The sequence below is a fragment of the Patella vulgata genome, chromosome 2, assembly GCF_932274485.2.
Source record: "Patella vulgata chromosome 2, xgPatVulg1.2, whole genome shotgun sequence".
Taxonomy (NCBI): Eukaryota; Metazoa; Mollusca; class Gastropoda; family Patellidae; genus Patella; species Patella vulgata.
The window spans coordinates 44,226,351-44,253,440 of record NC_065880.2 but is presented as its reverse complement, the minus strand read 5'-3'; the positions used below and the strand labels follow the sequence as shown (position 1 = coordinate 44,253,440).

Below are 27,090 nucleotides of genomic sequence, written 5' to 3'. Positions count from 1 at the left end.
GTTTGTTTACATGTGGAAATTGCATAAATAGCCACCATTTTGTGTATATGCCGTCGACTTGTAGTTTGGATCTTTCTATTAGTCAATATGTGATAAAATCAACCAATTTGAGAGAAGGATCTAGATTGTAACTCACTTGGAGTGCATAGGTTATGCATGTGCATTTCTTAGTTGGGTGATATAAGATTTCGTGCTTTCCTTAGTACGAATAGTGTTAGTTCGGGCTGAGGCAGGTGCAAGTCCTATATTTTCAGCTGGTTTACCACTGGTAAGAAGAAGACGAACCGACTCGGACACGTGTCTCGGTCATTTTCTTTTGTACTGAACGAAATAAAGAATCTAAAACTCTATAAAAGTGTTGTCTTTTACTCTAATCCACACAGGGAGCCTGACATCCTGTATACAAACCTGGGATTTCCAGTTGCATAAGAGCCAGTCACAGTCGATGCTCAAGTGCTAATCGGGAACAACCCGTCCTGTTACAAACAATAGCACTTAAACATACATGGCCACTTGAAAAAAAAATCCAAAGTTAATCCAGTGCACATAGCCATTACCATTATCTATTATTAAAAAATGCAAAGAGATGGATTCAAAATAAACCACAAAAATCAATTTTAAAAAATAAATCAAAACAGTCTTCACTTTCAGTACTCCACACAATTTTATTGCACTCAGAAATACCATCTTTGCTTGTTCAAAATTAAATTATTTAACCCGTACAAAAATTACTGTATACTGATAATCTTAAAGAGCATACTTATATTGCAAATGAAAAAATATTGTGCAGTATGGTGGCCCATGGTCGCAATAGAGTTTTTTGGGTTAAAATAATAAAAATATTAGTAAAAAAACAAGAAATTTTAAAATTGAAAAAAAAAGAAATCTTTTTAAAATATAAAAAAAAAAATAATAAAATATATTTAAAAATAAATAAAAAAGAAATAATATTAAAAAAGAAAATTCCCGACGTGGCCCATCGTCGCAATAGTGTCTTGAGTATCCAGACTCAGTATACAGCTATCATTAGACTAGAGCGACCAGAAACATTTTGTGGCCCATTGTTGCAGTAGTATCTCGATTCTCATGTGTGGGATCTATGAAGAACGTATAGACTCGAACAACAAAGATAGGTTGCCAGGCAACGAAACATACGACCACAGCAGCTATATCGTCCGGGCAGTCAACAAGAGTTGTCGCATATTTTTACTTTTTTCGGTAATGAAACATTTATAATACATTAAAATCTGATTAAGAGTAACAACTCATTAAGTAATTATCAGAAAACCATTAGAATTTGTTTGGTTTTTATAAAGTTCTGTCCCATGCTAATGTTTAGTATACAAAACTTTTAACATCATGGATTTAGCTGTTCAAGTCATAAAGATTCATTGAAAATCAATATACTTGTTCGTCTCAAGACCTTAAAATCTGTGTACCAATCTGAAGTCAATCGGATGATAACTTTAGCCTCTAGAGCGTCACAAGATTTTTCAAAGTGATCAAGGGCCATAACTCTGGCAGTGATTATCCGAAATCGTTGAAAATCAATATGATTCTTCATATGATGACCTCAAACACTGTGTATAAATTTAAAGTCAATCGGATAATAATTTTAGCCTCTACAGCGTCCACAAGATTTTTCAAAGTGATCAAGGGCCATAACTCTGGCAGTAATTATCGGAAATTGCTGAAAATCAATAGGCTTCTTTGTCTCATGACCTTAAACACTGTGCATAAATTTAAAGTCAATCGGATATTAACTTTAGCCTCTACAGCGTCCACAAGATTTTTCAAAGTGATCAAGGGCCATAACTCTGGCAGTTATTATCAGAAATCGCTGAAAATCAATAGGCTTCTTTGTCTCATCACCTTAAACACTGTGCATAAATTTAACGTTAATCGGATATTAACTTTAGCCTCTAGAGCGTCCACAAGATTATTCAAAGTGATCAAGGGCCATAACTCTGGCAGTATTTATTGGAAATCACTGAAAATCAATAGGCTTCTTCATCTCATGGCCTTAATCACTGTGTATAAATTTGAAGTCAATCGGATATTAACTTTGACCTCTAGAGCGTCCACAAGATTTTTTGAAGTGATCAAGGGCCATAACTCTGGCAGTAATTATCGGAAGTCGCTGAAAATCAATAGGATTCTTTGTCTCATGACCTTAAACACTGTGTATAAATTTAAAGTCAATCGGATATTAACTTTAGCCTCTAGAGCGTCCACAAGCAATTGTGGACGCCGGACGGACGGACGGGGGCGACGACAATATACGACCAAATTTCAATGTGGGCGTATAAAAAATGAGTCGGTAGTTAACTCACATCAACATGTGAGTGATGGAACTTTGGCAGGTTTATGTTCCCCTGGGCGCTGTTTATCGAAATTTTAACTAAAGATAAAATCCAATTTTAGTAGATACTTCAATTTTGATTGGCTAAGCACTAAAATCAATCTAATATTATCTATTATCCAATCAAATACTAAAATTTGGATTTTATCTTAGTTAAACAGGCCCCAGACGAAGTCCACATAGGCTATCATGGTCTATTCTGTCTTTGAAATTGATGTTGTGCGCCATCGCACTTTCGTACCTCTTACCAGTTCCTGTGGTCGTAGCGGGGCACTAGCGATGACCTCAGGGAGAGCAGAGGTTTCACAAAAACTGAAGCTAAAATCAATAACATAGATTTTAACAAAAATCAAAGTGAAATTTTAAATTTATGCGTTTCACGAAGATCGATTGTAACTTAAAATTTAATTTTAATAGATTTTAGTTAAAATTACTTGTGCCTTGATGTGAGGTAACTATAGACTTGTTTCTTGTCGCTCGAGTCTATACGTTCTTCATAGATCCCACACAGGATAATCTGAACGACAGACCCACTAGGTTTGACAGGTCACCCTACTCCTTGTCACGTAAAACCAGGGATTCGAAATCACGCCAGTTGACTCAATGACGAGCTTTATGATATGACAGGCTTTATGATACAGCGCGCACGTGCTAACCATTCGCGCGCCCCCCCCCCCCCCCCCCCCCGGCTACTTAGTAGTAGGCCTACTTCAAGGATTAGTTTCAAAGTTGTTAACCACTTTTGAAGTTCGACAGTAATTTACAGTCTATCTACAGTTCGCAAAACGTGACAGTTGCCGTGGGTTGATTCGTACCTTATATCGCTATGCTCTGCCAAAATCATCTATTAAAAATATTAATTTATAAATTATGTTTTGTAAATTCCCGAAGAACACCCACAAATTTCATGTGTGACAATTCCCAATAGTTTCTGTCATACAAAATACTGCAATTTGGCACCTTCTCTGGCCGTAGGAGATGTTTAGGGGGAATAGTGAGGATCTCGATCTCAGGGAGACCTGGGCCCTTATTCATGAAAACTTAAACTAAGATACAATCAAAATTTTAAGAAATACTGCAATTCGATTGGCTGACCAGTAAAATCAATTTGCATATATCCAATGAAGTTGCAGTATTTCTTAAAATTTCGGTTGTAACTTAGTTTCAGTTTTCGCGAATAAGGGCCCATTACATAAGCCTTTTGAGGGGAGAATAGGCATTGTGTACTAGTAGGAGGCCGAATGGTGTCATTAAAGTCAATGACTTCAAACGTCATTATGTATGTAGGCCTAGTTCTAGTTAGACTGGATAACCTAGTCTAAATGACGCCAGGCTTCTGTAGTCTATTAATTATACATTTCTATGGACTTGCATATGTATAAATACATATATCCAAGTCCATAGACGTCATGGGTGGAAAATCTTGTTTCAAGTGTTGATGTCTGTTTACTTTTTTTCTTTCCAGAAGCGGAGATAACCACAAACTCGTTTCTTGTCGCTCGGGTTATGCCCACTGATCTATGCCACAAGTTCTGGTCACTCGAGTCTAATGATAGCTGTCGTAGGCTGACTTTATACTGAGTCTGGATAATCAAGACACTATTACGACGATGGGCCATGTGCAGAATTTTTTTTTGATTTTTTTCTATTTCACTTATTTTTTTTTTAATTAAAATGTTATTTTTTTTATATTTTTTTTTAATCTTAAATATTTTATTAATTTTTTTTTTATAGATTTTTTTTTATTTTAAATTTTAAAAAGATTTTTTTTTTTACTTTGTAAAACCAAAAACAAAACAAAAAAATGTTTCTTTTTTTTTTACTTATATTTTTTATTATTTTAAATGAAATACAAAAAATAACCCAAAAAACACTATTGTGACCATGGGCCACCATAGTGCAGTCCATATACCTTACTACATGTTTTTGATTTTTAGTTATGTGAAAGTTACTAGCCATCAATATTTTATATAAGACTCAGTTTTATCAGGTTTATGTTCAGACCTATATAAATATCTTTATTTAAGAAGTATTTGGTATAACTTAAGGCGTTTTTACGAGAAACCGATTAGGGCTAATCGATTTGCATTTCCTTTCCAAACACATTTACGGCAAAAATTAACCTAATCGGTTTCACCTAATTGTCGTATTTACCACGACGATTTGCCAAATCGATTATGCAAATCTTCCAACTTGCTCGCCTGTCGGATTGACGATTCGATTTCCAAGATGGCGTCCCCAACAAGGGACACGACGTGCCCGACGTTAGTTCATTTTCTTTTGAATTTCACGTTAAAATATGAATATTATGGACATTCCTAATAAAATTACGGGGCATTTGGGGACAGTCAACTGATACAACTTTTCGTTTTTATTTTTGGGCGGTGCCGCCAAGAACATAATAAAGAAAAGTGATTTTTTTAAACATTTTTCCTCAATTCTTCAGTCTTCAGCCATCTTGCGATGCAACTCATCGTGTTTACGAGAACCGATTCAAATACCAACTCGAGACCTATGTCATTGTACAAAACGAGATAGGTAATCGAAACCGATTTGTTTTCTCGTAAAAACGCCTTTAATATCAAATTGTGGGCTATTATGCCGAGTTTTAGGACCATGTTTCCATATAAATTGTACACTATAACTGGGATATATGAAGCAACTAACTAACCATTACCTGATATAATCAATGTTTGTAAATACTCCCAATAATATATAGAAAAGCAGGAATTCAAATGATTGGATAGCAATTAGTTTCAAACATTCTGCACTGATGAAAACATTAAGATTTTATGAGACAATTGAGTACAGTTGTTAGCATAATTGGAAAAAGAAAGGTACATGTAAAACGAATATGAATATGTTATATGAAGATATCATATTTCACTATATTATATGACAAGTAAATAAACTAACACCAATGATTTCTATTAAATATTTATTAAAAACGTGAGGTATGAATTAACGTGTTATCAAATATATAAAATCTTCTAGTGGTTCATTACTAAAATAACGTGACTTGATGAATCAATATCCGATTCCCAACTCTAGGTTGTATACCTTAGGCTATTTGATCAAATTCTTTATATTTGCTTTAAAAAACAATGACAAACAAAAATCAATTATCATATACACCTAATCTATCAGTGACAGAAAGAATTGGAAGTTAATCTAAAGATGTCCTGAGAGAAAATAAACAAGTAATAACAAAATGATAATGTGTGCATTAATAACAAGTACAATATGCTTACCCAGTATATATACATGTACATGTATATATCTGTATGAATGCTATAAATGTGGAACCCAAATTATTACATCATTTTTAACATGACAATAAAAAGATTCCCTCAGCTAATAATTTCAAAAATACTTTTATATTGATCGCAACTATAATATAGGCCATGAAAACATGAGGCCTGCAGAGTACATCATAATAAGGTCTGTTATTTATGGTAGCAAGAAGTTTGAGTGACCAGGAGTAGGATCAATTGCGTAATCCTGTAACTTTTTGGGGGGTACTCTGGTTTCCTTCCACTTCTAAAAGCTGAATTCTTTTAATAAAGATATTCCATATTTTAATTCCATATTTTAATTCCATATTAAGTCCAAATGACGTCTTGTTGTCTGTCTGTCTGCCTGTGATCATGTGAGATTTTAACATACAAGGCATTCAAGTGAAAGTGTGACATGATAGTGTGAGACTGTGATGTGATCATGGGAGATTATGATTTTATCATGTGAGATTGTGATACTGTTACATGATAATGTGAGGTTGTGAGGTAATCATGTAAGATTGTGATGTTAGCATGTGATTCTTTGAATGGCATTTAGTAATTGGAACATAATCAAAAACACACTTTTATGGATAACAATTACTAGGGTTTATTTCACTGCGACGTTTCAACAAGGTTTCACAAGTCGTTATCAAGCATATACACAAATAGATAACGACTTGTGAAACTTTGTTGAAACGTTGCAGTGAAATAAACCCTAGTAATTGTTATCCATAAAAGTGTGTTTTTGGTTAGCATGTGATAGTGTGAGACTGTGATGTGATCATGGAAGATGTGATTTTATCATGGGAGATTGTGATACTGTTACATGATAATGTGAGATTGTGAGGTAATCATGTAAGATTGTGATGTTAGCATGTGATTGTGTAAGACTGTGCGTTAAAGTTTAATGTGAGACTACGTGTTTATATCATTTATATATCTGTATTGTTATCAGTTGAAACGCAATACTTCTAATATCCAACATGTGTTTCTAACATATCTAAAAATTCAAAAATTTGTTTTTATCTAGTCTCAAAAAAGCAATTTTAGCTACCTGTACCAACTTTATTCTTCTGTTAGATGAAAAGGATTAATAGTTGTTTTTATAAAATCTACATTTTTTATTATCGATCAATAATTTATTTAGATAACTCTATTTTAGTACTTTGTGTTAAAAAAGGGTGACTAAAAACAATTCATGTTTTATTGATTTCCATTGAAGAACAAAAATAATCTTCTAATTAGCAAAAACAGAACAAAAGAAGAAATCACTATTATAAATATAGGTCACATATATTACTCTAATCAATAATGAGGTCAAACCTTAATGATTATTCTATAATTAAAAACATGTAATTAGTAAAATTCCATGTCATATTAATTGACATTATGAATCTCTCATGTCCATAAATATATAGTTAATGTTCAATGATCAAAGATATATAATGATTGTGTAAACAATGTTAAATAAATGTTCAATAACCCCTTTGGTTTATAGGAAGGTACATGGAATAGTAAATTGATTATTGTCAAATCAACACATCAATTTCTGATGTAGGAGTTAAAAGACTTTCAATTATAATATAAATGTTAAATATACTAAGCAGCAAAAGAAACGTCAGGTTGGTATGTTACTCTGAATAGACGCATTGCATAATAACTTGCCAGATGTTTTTATTGTATATTTGTGACATCTCCAACTTTACCTGAGCAATAAGGCTCCTTCCCAAATACAGAATTGAACCAAGGAAATGTTCTCAAAAACGCAACCTGACTTCTGAGATGGTAATGTGTTCTCCATGATTTTCATGAAACTCATGCTGCACGTGCTTTTCACCTGGACCAGCCCTAAAAAATGCACCCCCATACCTGGTTGAATCATTCACACTACAAAGTCGGCAGCATGACACAGCTCATGACAGCTCAGAGGAACCAGGCGCCTGGAAGACTCGACGCTGGTCACACGACCCAAGCCATTGCCAATCATTTCCAGGTCAATGTTCGGACCATCTACGTCTCACCAGAGAGAACATCCATTGCAGTCAGAGGCATAGCCGTGAAATATATATTGGGAAGGGGTCAGCAAATGAAATTATATAAAATGTTCACAATCTGTGATGCCAGAGTCACGAGGCTGTGCAGCAGCTGATGTAGCGCCATAGGGAGAGTGTGGGAGGGTCACCCTCTCACTGGGGTGGTTTGGGGGGCAACCCCCATAAAAATATTTTTAAAGTTTCAGTCTTCTGTAAACACTGTTTTGGCATATTTTACGGGGTTAAACTAAAACATCACACCAATACAATGTTTATCATGTTTAAGTCAGGGGGTGCCGTATTCATATTTTTTTCATGACTTTTACATATTGAATGTTCTGTTGAGTTATGAATAACACAACAAAGAGAGTATAGTAGGGGAATTTTTATGAGGAGGATCCAAATGAAACAAAACTTGATCACATAACTTTAGTTTATGAGGATGCATATTTGACAATCACCTTGTTAACTACAATACTATATACATATACACATTGACATTTACAAGAAAGTTGTATAGATATTTAAAGTATTTTGTACATTTTGTGTATTATAAATGGATTTCAAAAAGTAAACATAAGTGTTTGTGTTTTAATTTGTACATTGTTTTATACAGATAGAATCTTAACTTATCCTAATAATTGTTGTAAAAAAATAGGAGTTAGGGCCTACTATATAAAAAAAATTTTTTTTGGGGGGGGAGCAAGTATATTCAGACCCCACCCCCTGAAAAACAATTGGGGGGGGGGGGTGATTAGAGATGCATCATGATGACAAGTAGGTTCAGTTATTATTTGCACACATATTTGAGGCTGTGGACCACCCTATCCCAGTAACCCCCACTCCCCTGCTGCTGCTACTGTGAAATGTATAGTATACAAATATAGTTAATTTCAGTGGAGGAACCTACATTACCCTATCTCAATAACTATAATCTGTAAAGTAATGATTTATAATTCATGGCATAACACTGACTGAAATACTATTCTTCAATTTTTTTTTTCAATATCAGTACTTTGAATGTCTTGCCTTGTACATTGCTCCATGTTCTGAACATGATCCGCTAATCCTCTGATGATATCAGCAAAATAGAATAAAATAAGCCTACATAATTTAAACAAAACAGACCACAATGTCTGTAACATTGATTGAAACATGTTTCATTGCTTTTGTGGTTCTTTTTATCCTCTAGTTGATTTTATCGTCTGAAATACATGTAGCACATACAAAAGAAAATGAGAAAATCAATCTCATTATTAAAAGATTTCTTGAACTTGTTTTCAGCACATATAAAATCATTCAGATTTGACGATTCTGTCATTGATCAAATTCAATTACTAGTATGAATTATTTTAACTCCCAAGATATTTCTATGTTCAAATAGAAAATTGATCATTTGACAGATACTGTATAAGCTTTTAAGTTATAACTCATTACTTAACTGTTCAATTTAGTCATTAGTGTTGTTAATCCTGTTTTAGCATCATTCACAGTCTGGGTCAGATGGAATTATTACCTGTTAATTCCAAACAGAATCCAAATGATTATTTGTATAGAAATATCTGTTTAATAATTAACTAGGTAATAATTCCATCTGACCCAGACTGTGAATGATGCTAAAACAGGATTAACAACACTAATGACTAAATTGAACAGTTAAGTAATGAGTTATAACTTAAAAGCTTATACAGTATCTGTCAAATGATCAATTTTCTATTTGAACATAGAAATATCTTGGGAGTTAAAATAATTTACATGTAGGATAAAGCATAAGACTGAGGTTATGCAGGGGAAAGAAAGACTGAAGAAAATAACCTGAGAAAAAGAAAAACCAAGGGTTTTATCGGAAGTCGGAGACTTTATTTATTTTACTTATAAACCATCTACATGTATGTTTACATGTACATGTACGCAAAATGACTATATCACAGAAAAACCTTATATCATATTTTTTTATATGGAAAAAAACCCTTCCCTGGAAGAATAACCTGTTACAGGTTTAAAGAAAAACTTTCAGAAGAGTAACCCCAAATTCCCCTGTATATATCCAAAGCCGCCCCCAAAGATCAAAGAGATTTACCGTTAATTAAACAGAAGACACCCCACCTATTAGAGGTCCAATAATAGTATTTTTGGGATATTTATCTCTGTTCCTGTTTTAGGGGTATTTATCGCTTTTGCTGTTTTGTGGGAATTTATCTCTGTTGGTGTTTGGGGTTATTTATCTATATTTTGAGGGGTATTTATCTATATTGTGGTTTAGGGGGTATTTATCTCTGCTGCTGAAATAATAGAAAGAGAGAGTCTTTAGATTTGCTTGTACATGTATAATACTATTTTCTTATCAACAATACTACCAGATGATAATAGAATGGGATTCCATGTCTCATCAACATAATACTTCTGTCAATTTGACAAAACATATAGTAATTTTTAGTTCTCTAGTTATGCAATGCCACCTACCCATACTCCTCAAGTGAAGGTTTGGCTTGAAAAACCCTGAAGGTTCATCTCGGCCAATGCTCAGATTCAAAACCTAGACATTCTGGTCAAGAATCCAATAAGCAATTCATCCTACCAAGTGAAGGTTAGGGTTGAAAATCCTGATGGTTCTTCCCAGCCAACACCTATATTTAAAGCCTAGACAGTAATTCATCCTACCAAGTGGAAGTTAGGCTTGAAAAATCCTGAAGGTTCATCTCAGCCAACACCAAGATTCAAACCTTAGACATTCTGGTTAAGAGTCCAATCAGCAAATTCATCCTACCATGCCATTGTGAAGGTTGGGCTTGAAAATCCAGATGGTTCTTCATAGTCAATGCTCAGATTCCAATCAGATACATTCTGACCACCCAAATACCATGGAGCGTCTGATGACAATGATAACGCAGTATCATAATAGTACAGGATTGGTTGACATAGATAAATAATAAGTGATATCAAACAGCTTATTACCTGCGTAGAAAACGGAAGTCTACTAGGCAACAAGATAGAGAAATGACTTTCTGAATTCCAGATTAATCAATGTCTAATCACAGGTGACAAGACTGATCAGATATAATCTGTCAGTACATAAATGTTTTAATTTCCTACCTAGACCACCACAAAGTAATGGCTTCCTGTCATCTCGCTAAATGTGTATTTATAGTACATGTAGTTAACTGATGCCATTCATTGACGTAGACTAAAATTACTGCCTTTTACTTAAGCTAGGCTTACTCGAACTTTGATTCGTGTTAACTTAGAAACCAAACTAATAGACCATGCAATAATGAATTCAGCATAATTGCTTTTATTTCTTTTGATCTGTTAACCAATCATTACTCATTTTGTCTGTGCAGTTAATAACTGTTGGATATCCTGTAGAAGAATATTGGATAAATTCTGAAGCAGGGGTGTAGCTACAGTTTTTTGCCACCAATTTTGTTAAACACAAAATTCTGATACATGTACGTGTCAGAACCACAGATCCTCCATCTGTCTTACAGAAAAGTAAAAAGTCCACCTGCAACCTTAAAAAATCCAGATGTAAAATGTCCTTTCACATTCTCAAGATTTGCAAGCACGATCACAGTTGAAAATAACATAAAATTTTCACAAAATAAGGTGCAAATCAGTTTCAGTAAAGTATTCATTAATTCCTTTGCATGTGTTTATAATATAAGAATCTGTAAAACTAATATCAGTATTACGAGATACATGTATTTCTAGAATGATATTAAGAACACAAAAATAATATCAAATCCTTCTTAAAACATCAAAGGAGAAAAAAAACAATAGAAGGGATCTTGTATTGAAATATAATTGAACAGTTCGCGATAAGGTCATAAATAAGACAATGAATAATAGAGCTGACTAGAAAGCAGTGATCAATATGCTGATCTTACCAATGAGTTATTGACAAGTAAAAGATGATTGATAAGACCCTGGTGTTGATACTAATACTCTGCTTGACATAATAAATATAATATCATATATTTATGGTCTATATTTTATATCAACAATAGGTTTAATATAGACTTGTTTCATATAATATCAATATTTGATGAATTCTTAAAATAATATTAGTCATCAAAATGTGTCATCTTGTAAAGTGAAGACATGGGTTTTAACCATAATGTTAACACAGTATTCATTCTAATTTTGTAAAGGGAAGCAATGCGGTTTAATCTTCTCATCAACACAATAGTCAAGCTAATTTTGTAAAGGGAAGCAATGAGGTTCAATCAACACAATATTCATCTTAATTTTCTGAAAGGAAGTAATGGAATTCAACCTCTCTGTAAACACAATGTTCATGCTAAGTTTGTAAAGGGGTTCAATCTTTCCATCAACACAATATTCATGCTAATTTTGTAATGTTTATTTCTATGATTATGCAGGCGAAGCAAGGGAAAATATTTTGTCCGACTCTGGACAGCAGCAAATCTTCCTAATCTTGTTCCACCTGGTCTTAACAAAATTACAAAAACAAATTTAGTTGTCGTTGACAGATTACATTTTATCTAATCTAATTAAAATTAGGTGTTATGTTCTTTCCATTTATACAGAAGGGCACTCCATCTGACGACACTGGGTATTCTGGGTCTGCGATGACATCATAACAACACCCTTGGCCTTGATTAGACAGCCAATTAATTGTATTGAGTGATTTTAAGTTGATATGGAACCGACCATTCACAATCTGCACATTACTGAAAGTACCTTATAAAGAAATGTTTTTAGATGAAACTAAACTTGTCTGTGATACCATTTCAGTGAAAGCAGACGTTAAACCACCCGGTATTACAGTGTACTACTACCAAGCTGAAGTACAGTAAACAACCAAGAAGAAAAAAAAACAAGCAAAATATTGATATAATATTACTTCATTTTATACACATAATTCATACAATATTAAGAACATTTATGTACATGTATTATGCACTTCAAATTATTGTCTGTAATCAATTAAAAGTAGGCCTACTTGTAAGATTTCGACAATAATTAAAACTTTATGGTACTAAGTACCGATTGTGTGTAGTAATATTATTGAACAGATTAAACTTATTACAAAATCATCTATTACAAATTGTACTTGTAGAATTAAGCCATGCTTAGAATTTATTAATACCACATTGAACCCTATTAAAGGTTGATCATTAGGGATTATTCATATATAAACCATACTTTACGTGTTCTTGTCCTACATTATCAGAGAGAATTGAGGTTAATGCCATCCGCTATACAATCAGTCACATTCTTATATTTCCTAATTAATACTAATCATAATACATGCATGACTGGGTCAATATATATCATATTATACTTATATTTTATTCAAAGCTTCACAATATACATGTATATCATCATGACCTTTAATTACTTATGTTGGATCATGTTCAAACTATTCCTATTACAATTCTCATCACAGATATCCTAGCTGCACAAAGACTAAAATCAGTGACATGTATAACATAGTTCATATACAAAATAAAACAAAATATGTATACTTTTGTATAAAAGATGTGATTATAAGAAATACTTCTTTCTCTAAAATCTTAAAAGTCTTCTCAACAGAAAATACACAAAAGCCCCCCCTAGCAAATTCAAACCTTTGGTGCTTTTTATGACCTTCTGTCATTAGTACCTCCTTTAGAAAATTCTTGGCTTTGCCACTGCCCTTCTCCTTCTCTAATCCAAATTCATAAGTTTCAAGAGCATCTGTCTGATATCACTTCTGAATTATTTTGGATGGTCACATAGCTACAAAATTTATTGTACCTAATGTATCTAATATTTGGAATGAAATCGGATTTAACTATTTTTGCACCAACCAATAATGCAGATATGTATACACTATGGTGTGTGCTATGCAGAAGATTTTACCCGGACAGTAATTCTATGGCCTTGCTCCTTTTTGGATTTCCAACTTCAGGACATCTTTAACATGTTGACATTGGTATAAATTGGATTGAAGTTTTTCGTGACATCCCAATGATTTTATGTATTTCCTTGCCAAGCCCTCTGTCCAGCACCACTGACAAGGGGAAAGCAGGTTCAACTATTGCATTGGATTGAACAACAGACAAAGGCCTATATAAGTTCTCGCCAAACATATAAAATAGTTAAATCTTATGTTTACAACATACAATGGTGGAAATATGTATAGGCAGTGAGTTACAACCATATATACATTTCTTGGAGTGTAATTTTAAGTTTTAAATGTTAAAGTGTTAAAATTTCTTGCTGTCTTTTATGCAAGGCCCTTTGCTGGCCGATGGAAACTGAAACAGGCCCTTGTGGGTTTTTTTCACAAATGCCAAATACTACTTTACGTAAATTGTACACACTACTAATGTGCTGGGATATATACTAGCTACGCAGTAGCGGATTATCAGTGAGGCTGATGAGGCTGCAGCCTCAGGCCCAAAGATTTTGTAAAAAAAAATTTTTTAGACTTGTCTGATACGATTAAAAATGCATAGACAATGAATGTTAGGGGGGTGGGGTTTAGGCCCAACGGGAATCAACATAGGCCCTGACCCGAAATTAATTAGGCCCACGCCATTTTAAATAGGCCCTATTGTTTGGAGATATGATCTTATTTTTTAACCGTAGGCCTACAATGTACGTTAAATCCTTGTAAGTTTTCGGTTATGTCTTGCTTAATATATTGTATCCACGTGACGTCATTTATGGGCATATAAAGTTACATTACGTTTTTAATGTTAGCAACTACCTTGGCTCTAACTTTAAAAACTAAATAGGCCCTGCAGCAACTGCCGCCTCAGGCCTTGGTGGAGCTTAATCCGCCACTGTAGCTACGAGAATGTAGCCAAAAACGTTGAGATATACTGAGGTGCTTGTTTTTAGCTACGATTGGGTGCCTTTAGTTCCAAGTGGCTGATTAAACTTACAGAGGCCAATATAGTGGCACAACTATCACCTAACGCTAAATATTCACGTTTAAATTAATGAAGTGTTGTTTTTATCTGTTATACACCGTCATAATCTCCCGTTTAAAAATGGCATTCCTAGTAACGGCTTAATGTCTCGATTTTAAATACAATAATTATTAACGTTTCAGGTAGGATTATATGCTTAATTGTAGTTGGATGTGGCAGAAATAGTATAAATATAATAATCAATCGTTGTTTTGATGAAAAATATTGTGTTTGTTTTCTTCATGATCGTAACAGGTTAAATGGTTCCTACAACTTTATTGTTAAGCTGGAATGACTTCGAAGGTTCCTCGTTTATAACCCCCTAACTTCTGCACGTCTTAGATTAGCCTTGAAGTTAACTTCCATCCCAAATATGGAATAAACCTCTCCATTTCTCAAGAGCAGGGGGGAGAACATTACCTTATTTGGTCTACCAACCATATGTCAATAAACATACAGAATTTGATGGCTATTTTGACAATGGTTCAGATTTTACCAAAATATCACTGTTTTTTATATATAAATATATCATTCACATTCATTAAGTATGAGTGATTTGACTCTATAGAAAGAGTGAAGCAACAATTTTTCAAAGATCCGATATTGTCTTAAGGACCAAAGTGCTACACGTGTCAGTTTTGCTTTCTGAGGCCTGATGTGATTTGCGTTGGGATTTGCTATGTGGAACTATACAGTACCATCCCTTATCTCAAAACATGGGGGGTAGAGAGATGAGGTTTGTTATTTAGGATATATACCTGCACACATACACATACAGCTAAGTAACGGTAGAAAAATAGTATCTTGGCATGCATATGTATTATATAGATATATAGATAAAAGTAATGACAAATTTAAAACGGTAGATATAAAAGGGATAAAAGTAATGACAAATTCAAAATGGTAGATACAACAGAGATAAAAGTAATTCTTTGTTGCCAAGACATTCAACAAAACGTAATTAACTATATAACATGATCGCTTGCAAAATATCTATAATCAATAGAAGTAATAAAGTCTATCAAATTCTTGTGACGTTGGTTGGCAAACTAATTACTAGTATGCTATGATTGTAATGCTTTAATGTCAATTACCTGATAATAACATATAATCACAGTAATTTAAAATTAGCTCATCATTTCTTAGAAGATGAAGCTTACATAAATATAATTTTGTCCAAAGAAGTACAATGTACATGTACATGTATGAATGAAAAAGTAAAGATTGCTTAAACAGTGTATGGCTCCATTCTACATGGGTTTTTTAGTATTATTTTGGTGTTTGTGAATCAGCCATTACTAATTACTTCAGCATTGTCTTGTAGGATATGCTTTTCTTTCATCATTACAAATTTTGCCTGAAACCTTAGAATATACAACTCGTAGGGATTATAAAATTTTCATTGTCTCGTAATTATTGGATATCAGGATCCCATATATTCATGAAAAGATAACAACATCAATATTGATTGAAATGGACCAATATTGAATTCTAAATTTTCTTGATTTTAATTTGGTTGTTATGAAAACTACTGAGTTACATGTAGAAGTTTAACTACTGAGTTAGAGGTTTAACTCCTTAGGCACTGCTTCACTCACATGTATAACCAAGAAGAACACTCATAAAAATATTTGCATTCAAATAATACATGTTTTTCATGGCTATCAGAAATTATATTTTGGTATTCATTACCAGTATTCGAATAGGAAATATCTAGTATATTTTGTCAGCCAAGCCCACCTAGAGAAGACTCAGTCACTAAAGGAACTACATGTGCATATATAAGAAAATAAAATGCTTTGCATATCCCTTTGTGATTCAAAAATTATAATTTGTACTATATAAAAAATTGATTCTAAAAATTAAAATGGATTATAAAATTTACAGTATGTATTGAAGGCCTTAACCCCCACCCCCTCCCCACACCTAAAAGATGGGCGTCTTTTTGATGCATGACGCTCGGCTGCTCACAACTGCTCCGTCAGGGTTACACTTACACTATTAACACATCCCCAATACTAGGCATACAATAATGTATAGCAGCTACATGTATGCACCCATAGGCATCCGATTATATAAATTTCAATGTTTACCATCCTTTCATTTCAGAATATTTTCAAACATGTCACCATTTTATTTACCATCATTAATGCTATTTATATTAATAAGTTAAGCCATCAATGTCTAGAAGATGCAATTTGTTGCAGACTTTTAGCAATTAGTAACAGGAGAAAATCAATTTCAATACACATTTAAAAACCTTTAATCAACATTAGCCAGACATACTTGAAGTCATTCTCTCCTAATTATTCGCTTCTCGTTACCTGTTGAAAGGATTATACTGTTGCTAATGGATTATGATATTTCGCATTACAATCCCCATTCAATATTTTTGATAGTAATATCTTAACAAATATTCTTTAATAATAACACATCGTGATCGATTGAGCGATTTTAGTTGTTTTTTCAGCCACTTATTGTGACAGGAAGAACAGCTAGAAATCAATATGGTAATCTACCTTTAGCCACATATGTCTGGTTTGACAAGTTTTATCCCATGTCTACAATCAATAACAACAACATGGCTGACTAGGTTTTAGAGGACAATTAAAGGCTAAAACAATGGGGGACAATTATTATTTAGACATTTATTCACATGGCAAGTAAATAATCAACTCACTAGGCCACCCAAATTCTAGAAAATGCATGCTGTCACTCACCAAGACTTGACGATAAGAGTTATACATATAGCTTTCTTTTCTTATACATGTACATGTACATGTATATCAAAAGTCTTTTTTTTTGGATTAAAAGTAATATAAAGTTTATTACATCCGTTGTCTGAAACCTGATAAAAGTAACCATTCATAACTCCGCTCAGAATAAAGTAATTTGACAAACATTTTCTACATTCACATTTCATTATTTATCTTTGAACTATTATAGCAAGAACGGCCAGCTCTTTCCCTTTAACCTTAACTTGATGAGCATAGTAATGTCAAGCTTGTAACTGAGACAGTAGGTATTACAATAGACTATAAAAACTTACATTATTTTCAACTTTATATGCGATGGGACTTGCACCTTGAAGTATTTCATCTTCATTTAAAGGTCGTATACGAAGGGCAACCTGAAAAGAAGAACATTAAAAATTAAGATGTGTAAAATTCATAAATATACATAAGCAAGGCATTACCAGGCAAAAAAAATAAGCCCACCAACAGCTTTGTCAATGGAGACAAGTACACCACGGTACACAGTGATAAAAGTAAAATAAACAATTACATGTTCTCTAACTAAAGAAATATATAGAATATATCTATGGCTGGGCAAATTGGTGTTTTAGGATTGTTTAAAGTAAGAATGCATCAGACAACACATATTTTATAAACAATCTTTTTATTCAGCATTATAGTAGATTACATGTACATGGATTGGGTAACAATTTCATTTTTAAAATTTCTTAAAACAATTATTACATCGAGTATTTCCAAGCATGTGATATTCTCAAGTATTGTTTGAAGTAAGACTAAGATTACCATAGTGATTGATAATCTAAAGCCTGCTCTTGAGTGAAGTAGTTCAACATGTAGATGCATTAATTTGAGAGTCCAAAATATTTTACACTTCCTTGACATCAGCCTCCAAATAGGCTAAGGAATTTGGACTAAGCTAAATATGAAATTCAATTGTTCTAGATTAAAACTTGTCATATACATGTACATTACAAATAGGCTAAGGAATTTGGACTAAGCTAAATATGAAATTCAATTGTTCTAGATTAAAACTTGTCATATACATGTACATTACAAATAGGCTAAGGAATTTGGACTTAGCTAAATATGAAATTCAATTGTTCTAGATAAAAACTTTATTTTAAGATTCACAATATATGGATTGGAGAATGTCGAGCATCAGAAGAAATTTATTACTCAATATCACGTTCTGACAAAGGATGTTCTTATGTTGGTAATCAAAATTTACCTAGGGGTTATCTTTTCTAGTATGGGAAATTTCTTTGAAGTGGGGCACTTCCTTGAAACACTCCTGCTTCCTAATTACCAATAATTAAATTAATGATATCAAATGTATCTGATCAGACATGTCAACCAAACTCATCATATGCTGATTTCCATATATTTTCTTTATGCATTATTGACATGTGTTTGACATCAAAAATAGACAAAATTAGATTCTTTTTATGTGATGATTTGATTAAATTCATTTGTTTAACTTTACTATTATTCTTAGAAATGAACATAACAGAAATTTTCCATTAATCATATCAAGAACATCTAATTAACAATTAATATTGTATGCAAAAACGTTTTACTTCAAACACTATTTTTGGCTCTATATAGAAATGATGTTCTCAAAATAAAGCCTATAAAAAATACTATTGGCGTATGATAGAAAAGGATTAAAATAGATCATTTTAGATGCATCCCAGTGATAAAGAGTACACATTGAAGGGAATGGTAAAAGTTTTATAAAGGCAATTAGTTATACATGTATGGGGGTAATTGTGTCTGGAAGCAAAATATTTCTTTTACATGTAATACAATAATGCAGCCTTATTGTTCCAAAAAAAAACAAAGGACAAACAGTACATACATGCACATGCGGATATAGCACAGTCAATTCAAACTGTCTACATGTTTCTACATGTTCGCTACATGAACTCACAGCAAAACAACAAGACTTATTCAGATGAGCCCAGGAAAGAGCAAGCATAACCTGCACCATACTTCACACTTATCACAACTGACATGTATATAGCCATGAGGCCAAAACTGGAGGCAAAAATGTCCTAACTGATGGTTCAAATCCATCTGGACACAAATTTAATCTTTCCAAAACATCTGATACCACTTATGGTAAAATGATGTAGTTTACCACTTTATTGACTTTGACATTTCTATTTCTCAGTGGGGGTGGGGGGCGGATGGACGAATGGTTAGTACGTCTGTCATTTAGTCACCTGGCGTGGTTTTGATTCCTGGTTGTACGTGACAAGGAGTAGGGTCGCCTGTCCAACCTCGTGGGTTTTCTCCGGGTCCTCCGGTTTCCTCCTACTGCTAAAGACCCCTACGCGCAACCGAATTATTGAAAATGAATTTGAACCATGTGTTAGTCCCAAAATGACCTGGCTTGTGTCAAGTGGATGTTAAACTCCATTTCTCTCTCTCTCTCTCTCTCTCGCTATCATTTAAGATTGGTATTGTTCCTTTATTGTTTGTTCTATCTGTTCTCTTGAACAGTTTTTCTGTAAATACACTATTGAAAGTTAGATAAAACATCAAACAAGTCTGTACAGGAGATAAGTGAAGTATATAAAACTATTGATATCTTTATATAAGTTCTTTCAAATACTTATCAAAGATTTATATGCCTTGCGTTATTGCTTTTAAACATGACAAAATAAGAGTGACTTGAATTATTCTTTAGGCAATATAGTGATAAAGAAATCTGATAGCATTGTCAGGTAAAATAGATTGCTTAAATATGACACAAATTATCTGAACAAATATTGTACATAGATCGTAGGCATTTAAAGATAATTAATGAGAATTTGAAAACCGATATAGCCGTAGTTATTGATGGTCAATTTTCTTAACATCACTATATAAATACATGTATATAAATTTATAATATTATAATTTTAATTTCATTTTATGCAGCTTTGAAATAAAGATAGTATTGCTTTTACTATCCCATATTTGTGAACCCATTTATACATTACATGTATCTACTTCAATAAACTGATTACTGATAATTATGATATAATCGGTATCTGTGCCTTATGATAAGATCTTAATATTGATGACAATATATATTATTATTACAGTTCCGAGTGCGTCATGGTAAGATGTTGATATTAATGACAATCTACAGTATATCATTACAGTACCCAGTTTGTTCTGGCAGAATGATCATATGTTTTATGTCCAATATATATACATGTATATATATATATATATATATACAGTATATATGTTTGCCCCACCTCCACCCCACCCCACCCCCCAATAATTTTAGAAAATAAAAAAAGTATTTGTATTTGTGATATGTTTCAGTAATCAATATGTTTCGTCAAACCAACGGTGATTAAATCCCACATTCCCACTCAGTCATAGACTTGCATGTTGTAGAGTGATTTCTTACCAAGCCCATCCTGCTGTAAACCTACTATAAACCATAACATGTGAACCACTTGAGGAGAGCTTTTTACGATCCTCAAAGTTTTGGGATATGGCTTCAATGCAGCGAGAGTCGGATAAACAAGTGATTTGGCGACAGGCAATATCTGTTACTGAAATACTACCAGATTGCATTTCCGGCAGTCTATTTTTCAAATTTTCGGGGCCTTCGTTGAGATTCACATTCTGTTTGTTTGACACTTTCCTCTCTGGGGTTGGATAAATTAGTGATCAGGCGACAGACAGTATCTGATCAGCTTTACTTATCTCGACAATCGGTGCTTGAATACTGTCAGACAGCATTTCCGCCATATTTTTCCAGGGGAGGTCCCCAATACCCCCTGTAAGGGCTCGCCACACTCATGAGGGGGCTTCGTTGAGGTTCGCAAGTCTGTTTGTTTGACACTTTCTTCTCTGGTCGGATAAACCAGTGATCAGTGGTCAGCTCTATTTATCTTGACAATCGGTGCTTGAATACTGTCAGACAGCTTGCCACTTTGAAACTCATTAGGGGGCGTCGTTCAGGTTAGCAAGTCCGTTTGTTTGACACTTTCTTCTCTGGTCGAATAAACCCGTGATCAGGCGACAGATGGTACATGTATCTGGTCAGCTCTATTTATCTCGACAATCGGTGTCTGACTGAATACTGTCAGACAGCATTTCTGGCAGTCTATTTTTCAAAAATTCCTGGGGAGGTCCCTCATACAATGTACCCTCCATAAGAACTCCCTACTTGCTCGTGAATGGGCTTCGCCGAGCTTCGCAAGTCTAGTCATTTGACACTTTTTCCTGTTCATTTGTTTCTGGGGTTTTACGTCCACTCCCAACACGGGTGATATCGTAGACAAGTGTTTGACTATCATGTTGCTGATGAAACTTGGAAGGGGTGGGGAGGTGGTGGAGAGGGGCAGCTGATAGAGCATAATATTATGCAAGATTTACAGAACCTAAACCCAAATACATATTCGTTCAAGTTACATTGTACATGTATGCACAAAAGAGGTTTTTCGTTGGGTCCGATCAGTGAAACATCATTACATGACTTTTTCTTGGAACTGAGGAATGCAGAGCTTTTTAAACTACATGTACATGTATTGCTTATTAAAGCTTTTACCTAACTAAAACCTTCCCCAATGAAGACATCCTTGGTTGAGATCTGCATGCCATGGATATCTTCTCATTTTTATAATCATAACATCACATTCATTTTCATTCTTGGCACAATTCATATTTCATAACATTTTATAAAATCTTAATCAATCTTAGACCGCCCGTGAATTAAAAATATCAATATAATCCAATCACATCCAACAAAGACAGACAGTATAATGATTTATTAATGTGCAGTATGATGTTACATGTACATGAACATGACATTCAAATAAATTAATCTCTAATCTGAGATTAGGCTGATGTCCCGTTCCGCAATGACAAAATCATATTAATTAAAGGAGCATTATGTAAGATTTAGATAAAGAGCTGGTCGTTCTCGCTATAATATTTCAAAATAGATAATTCAAAATAAATATATTGAAAATTTCATTCAAATTACTTTATTTTGAGCAAAGTCATCTATAGTTGGTAGTTTTGACAAGATGTGTGCATTGATCCTAACCACAATATTTCTCATTAGCCACGCTTCTCCATTTTTAAATTAAATCATTAAATGGTCGAACCGTTCTAATCTACTTAAAATTGGAGTCATCTGATGGCATCAAGAATTGATTATAGTTTTGTCATGTTAATAAATTTCTAAGTTACCCAGAGAATTACATAAAAGTCTGACTGTTGTTGTGTAATAATGTAGATACAAGCGGAAAGACAAAAAACAACATATTTATAGCAAACGAGAAAGTATCCCTGACCGTGATCAGTTCTTAAATAAATTATGACATCGTACACATTGTTCACGTCATCTGCAGTAAACAATCATGGCCACCTCCAGCAGAAGTTTCACTCTGGATCATTGGCGTCTATCTATGTACATGTATGACGTCAGAAGGAATTTCCTCTAAGATGTGATTATTCAGGTCTACCATCTATCATGACTGGAACATGACTGAATTTAATTTTTTATGGTTGAAGACTACCATTTTTGAATGTACATGTATAAATTGATTTTGAGAGCAACAGAGTAGTGCACTGAAGAAATTGTTTACTTTTACATCCGAATTGTTGTATTCTAAAACTTGTTGTGGACGTATTCAAAGAATTAACCAAAATCATAAAATCTTGTTTAAAGGTAAATAATGAACAAAGAATTTAAAATACTTTGAGTTGATATTTTATAACGTTTTTGGTGTTGAAATGTCGCTTATAACCTTTACTTTCGATCTAAGGATGGGATTATCAATATCCCTTATTACATGTAGCATGTACTATTAGAATTTCCAAGAAAACTGAGAAATTTGACTTTTGTTGTCATCAGCACCCTTTATTATCATGCTTTTGGGCCAAGTTTGAAACATAGTTGGTAAATAAAACTAGTATTTTATGGTTATTTAATACATGTATGTAGTTTATCACCTCAAATAACAAAAAATGCCATATCTTATAAACAAAACTAACGGTGCTATACATCGAACTTAATCAAGGTATTAATATAATGAATCTATACTCCAATTATCCCAGTCGGAGCAGGACAGTAGGACGTTAAACTCCATTCCATTTTCATTTTATTTTAGATGCAGGGTGGAATACAGAATTTGAGCAACTTTAAAGATTTAATCTATACAGTGACATGTATTTATGTCATTTCTCACCCTTTCCCTCTTTTAGGCAAATTCCTTATTTGATTTAAATATTGGTAATCCTCAACATGAATGTGCCCACATAAATCCCTTTACTCATCAAAAACCAAACCCAGAACAAGAAAAAGCTGCCATAATAATTGTGAACTCAGTGTCTACTTGGGCTGAATTTATCCAAACATGAATTGTCTATTTAAATATACATGTACCATATGTCACAGTGAAATAAACCATAGTAATTGTTATTCTATAAAAGTTTGTTATTTGATTAAAACCATTTATAGATTGATATAATTCTTATAGAAAATTTCAACAAAAAAATAATTATATTTCATTAATATACAAAAGTACAAGTTACATCATATCTAAAATCACCTTAAAGGAGCTAAATCGCTAATATTTGGGACCTAGAAATTGACACAAATGGGTCGCAAAGCATATAATAATGTAATATGAATGTATATAAACTGATTTACATTCAATCATTTCCGTTTTTACTTTAATTTCAAATTAGTTATGTTCGGCGAAATAAGCTTAGGCGAGAAATCTCAATCGAATGTCAATCTCTAGCATCTGGTTATGCCAGTTTACACCGCGGTAGTATTTATTGTGCATGCTCTCCAGATATGAATATGACATCACCGTTTGACAAGACTTGTAGAATATGTCTAGCCTCGTTCTTCGAGTCCCTTGTTACAAATGAGCTGAAACGCATTCTGTTATACGATTCATGTACCAATGGTAAAATGTTTATTCTGTCTTAAATATTGGATATATGAAGCCCATACTTTCACGGTAAAATTACAACATCAATGTTGATTTAAATTGACAGATAATTTGTTTTTTCAATGTCAAAGACTTTGGATGATATTGAGTTATAGACTTGGCTACTTTAAGACTCACAGAATTATAAATATGCATTGAATATTTTAACTAAAGTCGACTGTTGTATACTCCAACTAAAATAAACTGTTTTATATTCAAACTAGAATCAACTGTTGTGTATTTAAAGATGCAAATGAAATGAAATGAAATGGGGTTTAACATCCTATTTAAAGCCTATTGCAGGTCTTTTTCTGGCTTCAAATAGTATATAAATAATTATTTAGACATTTATTCATGATGACAAGTCTAAAATCAACTCCCTAGTATATCGGATAGCTGAGATATAAATGGACTTTGAATACACGCAACTAGATTGAATCAGTGTAGTTCACTTCAGTTCAGAATCAACCATTTTTAATTTGATTTGGAGCGAGTGGCCCGGTCACTTCTATTCAATGACTGCTTTAATGCACATTGTGTAAAATTTGAAATTTTGTACAGATATATAACTATAATAGTATAACTAATTTCCTAGATGCTGATATTTCCATTTAAATATTATTTTTGAAATGAAACAGACTGCATGTAGATTTGTACATGTAAGATTAACCCTACCACACAGATATTTTGCGTTTTAATAACATTTATTCAACCTATTTTTGGTATTCATTATTTGATGAAAAAGCAAGATGAAGAATCCAAAAACTGATCATATACATGTTATCAAATATTAAAATAGCTTTCATATGACTAAGAATATTCAAATAACGAAATTGACATTCCGCGTGACCAGTACCAGTCTATAGGCAATATTAAAATTTCCATTTAATCAAAGAAGATAATTCAAAACTAAATGCATACTTATACTGTTTTTTCATAACATTAGTATTTCAACCAACTGTTAACATATTACCTATTAGATAAATGAAAATCTTACATGTGTACATTTACAATGTAATAAATAAATATATTTATGATAATAACTATCACAGATTTTTTATATTTCATGAGAGGAAAGGGGGTATTAGCTAAGAAAATTAGCTTTATGTAAGTAGATATACAAATAAATGTGTATTAACCATATCTCGGATAGCGTACACTCAAGTCAAATATAGTACATACACATAATATGTATCATATTCAATATCATAATTACTGGTAAATAACTTGATATTGACATATTAACTCTACACGAGATCAGTTTATATATAATACTTTTAAATAAAAATATTTAATAAAAAATTTTACCGTCAAAGTTTGCTCTCCGCCTCCTTTAGTGCTCATGATGACTTGAGTCCTTTAGTTTACTGTTAGTGTAACGGTATTCTTACATTTTCTTGACGATGTTTGTTTTATACAGGTTATCTGATAATTTATCCCATTGTCAATTAACATTGATAATCAGAGGTGCTGGTGGCAATCTAATATTCGCACCTATTTCATTCAAATGTTGTTATAATCCATTTATCGCTTGATTTTTTGACATCATACTCCTAATAAAACGGTTCACAATATCTCTCTCTCGTCGCTGTAGGTGATAAGCACTACTTTAGACGCTTTCGTATTCATACGCTGACAGGTGCGCGTTGTGAACGTGAAGCGGCAAATAGCCGAGGCGAGGCTTACAGGTATAAAAGACTACGTCTTGGGTAAACTATGTAAACAGTCTACATTATCGTGTCTGCATTTTTCTATGCATTGATGATTGGTGATATCCTTCGTCGTGTTGTAATGAAATAGTATTAATCCCATTGTAGAAAGTCATTTGCACTATGATATATTATTATCAGAAGGCATCAAAATGTCACGGCTTTCAAATTAGACAAAGTAACACAGTTTTCAAAAAATGAAAATTAGGGAGACTTTACGTCTTTATTTATTTTTTTCTGGGAAAGTGTGATTTTTTTGGACTCGATAACTTTGATATCAACATATTATAATCATAGTTCTTTGCCCGGGGCGATGGGTCCGGGTGCTCTCCCCCGGGAAAATGTTGAAAAATGAACCCCAAATATGCGATTTGGTGGCATATCTGATTATAATCTCTGTCAAATAATATATCTCATAAATCGATTAATTTAGGCCAAAACCCCGACCTGCAAGTAATTTACAACCACAAACAGGGTGCAGGTGACGTAATAATTAGTAAATTTGCGGGCGACAGTGTCGGGTGAATCCCATGAAATTTTCGGATGAAATTCGGAATCCCCATTGCAGGATTCCGAATTCCGGCCCACACCAAGCACACCCTGCCCAGAAAATCTATTACACCAGCCCATTCCAGACTCCAGTGATGGCGTGGCGGCTCGTTAAAGCCACCGGCCACATACAACATGATCATCATCGCTCCATGGACGGTCCAATACCCCCCCCCCCCATATAATGTTCATCAGAAAAAGGTTTTTTAGACGAATTGGACAAAATTATTTTTTTCATATTTTGTCCGACCGGATCGCCCGATGGCCCAATCCGCCCCTGGTTCTTGCTAATAATTTATACCGGGGAATCGAAACCCCGCCAGTTGACTCAATGACAGGCCGTGTGATACAGCGCGCACGTTCTAACCATTCGACCAATACCCCCCCCCCCCCCGCGCCCGACCAAGATAATGCAATCACATTCCAAGAATAACTTCAGGACCTTATATTAGGCTTAGGTTTTGTAGCTTAAACTTAATTTTCCCTTTCATTTACATTTCTATAAAAATAGAACGACA

At 33.4% G+C, this 27,090-nt stretch overlaps 1 protein-coding gene across 3 annotated transcripts in view; it reads right to left on the bottom strand.

The window, feature by feature from the left end:
• LOC126810481 (kinesin-like protein KIF19) overlaps window positions 1-25,929 on the bottom strand; it is a 49,282-nt gene extending 23,353 nt beyond the window's left edge. For 2 of the 3 annotated variants that reach the window (XM_050535570.2, XM_050535572.2), the window contains exons 1-2: window positions 25,623-25,928; window positions 17,649-17,729 (exon numbers count right to left, since the gene is read on the bottom strand). In XM_050535570.2, the coding sequence (XP_050391527.1) occupies window positions 17,649-17,729; window positions 25,623-25,658 (117 nt within the window). In that variant the 5' untranslated portion in view covers window positions 25,659-25,928. Of the gene's footprint in view, window positions 1-17,648; window positions 17,730-25,622 lie in introns of all 3 variants that reach the window. The other variant, XM_050535571.2, reaches the window with a different exon arrangement.
• Window positions 25,930-27,090: the final 1,161 nt, after the last annotated feature.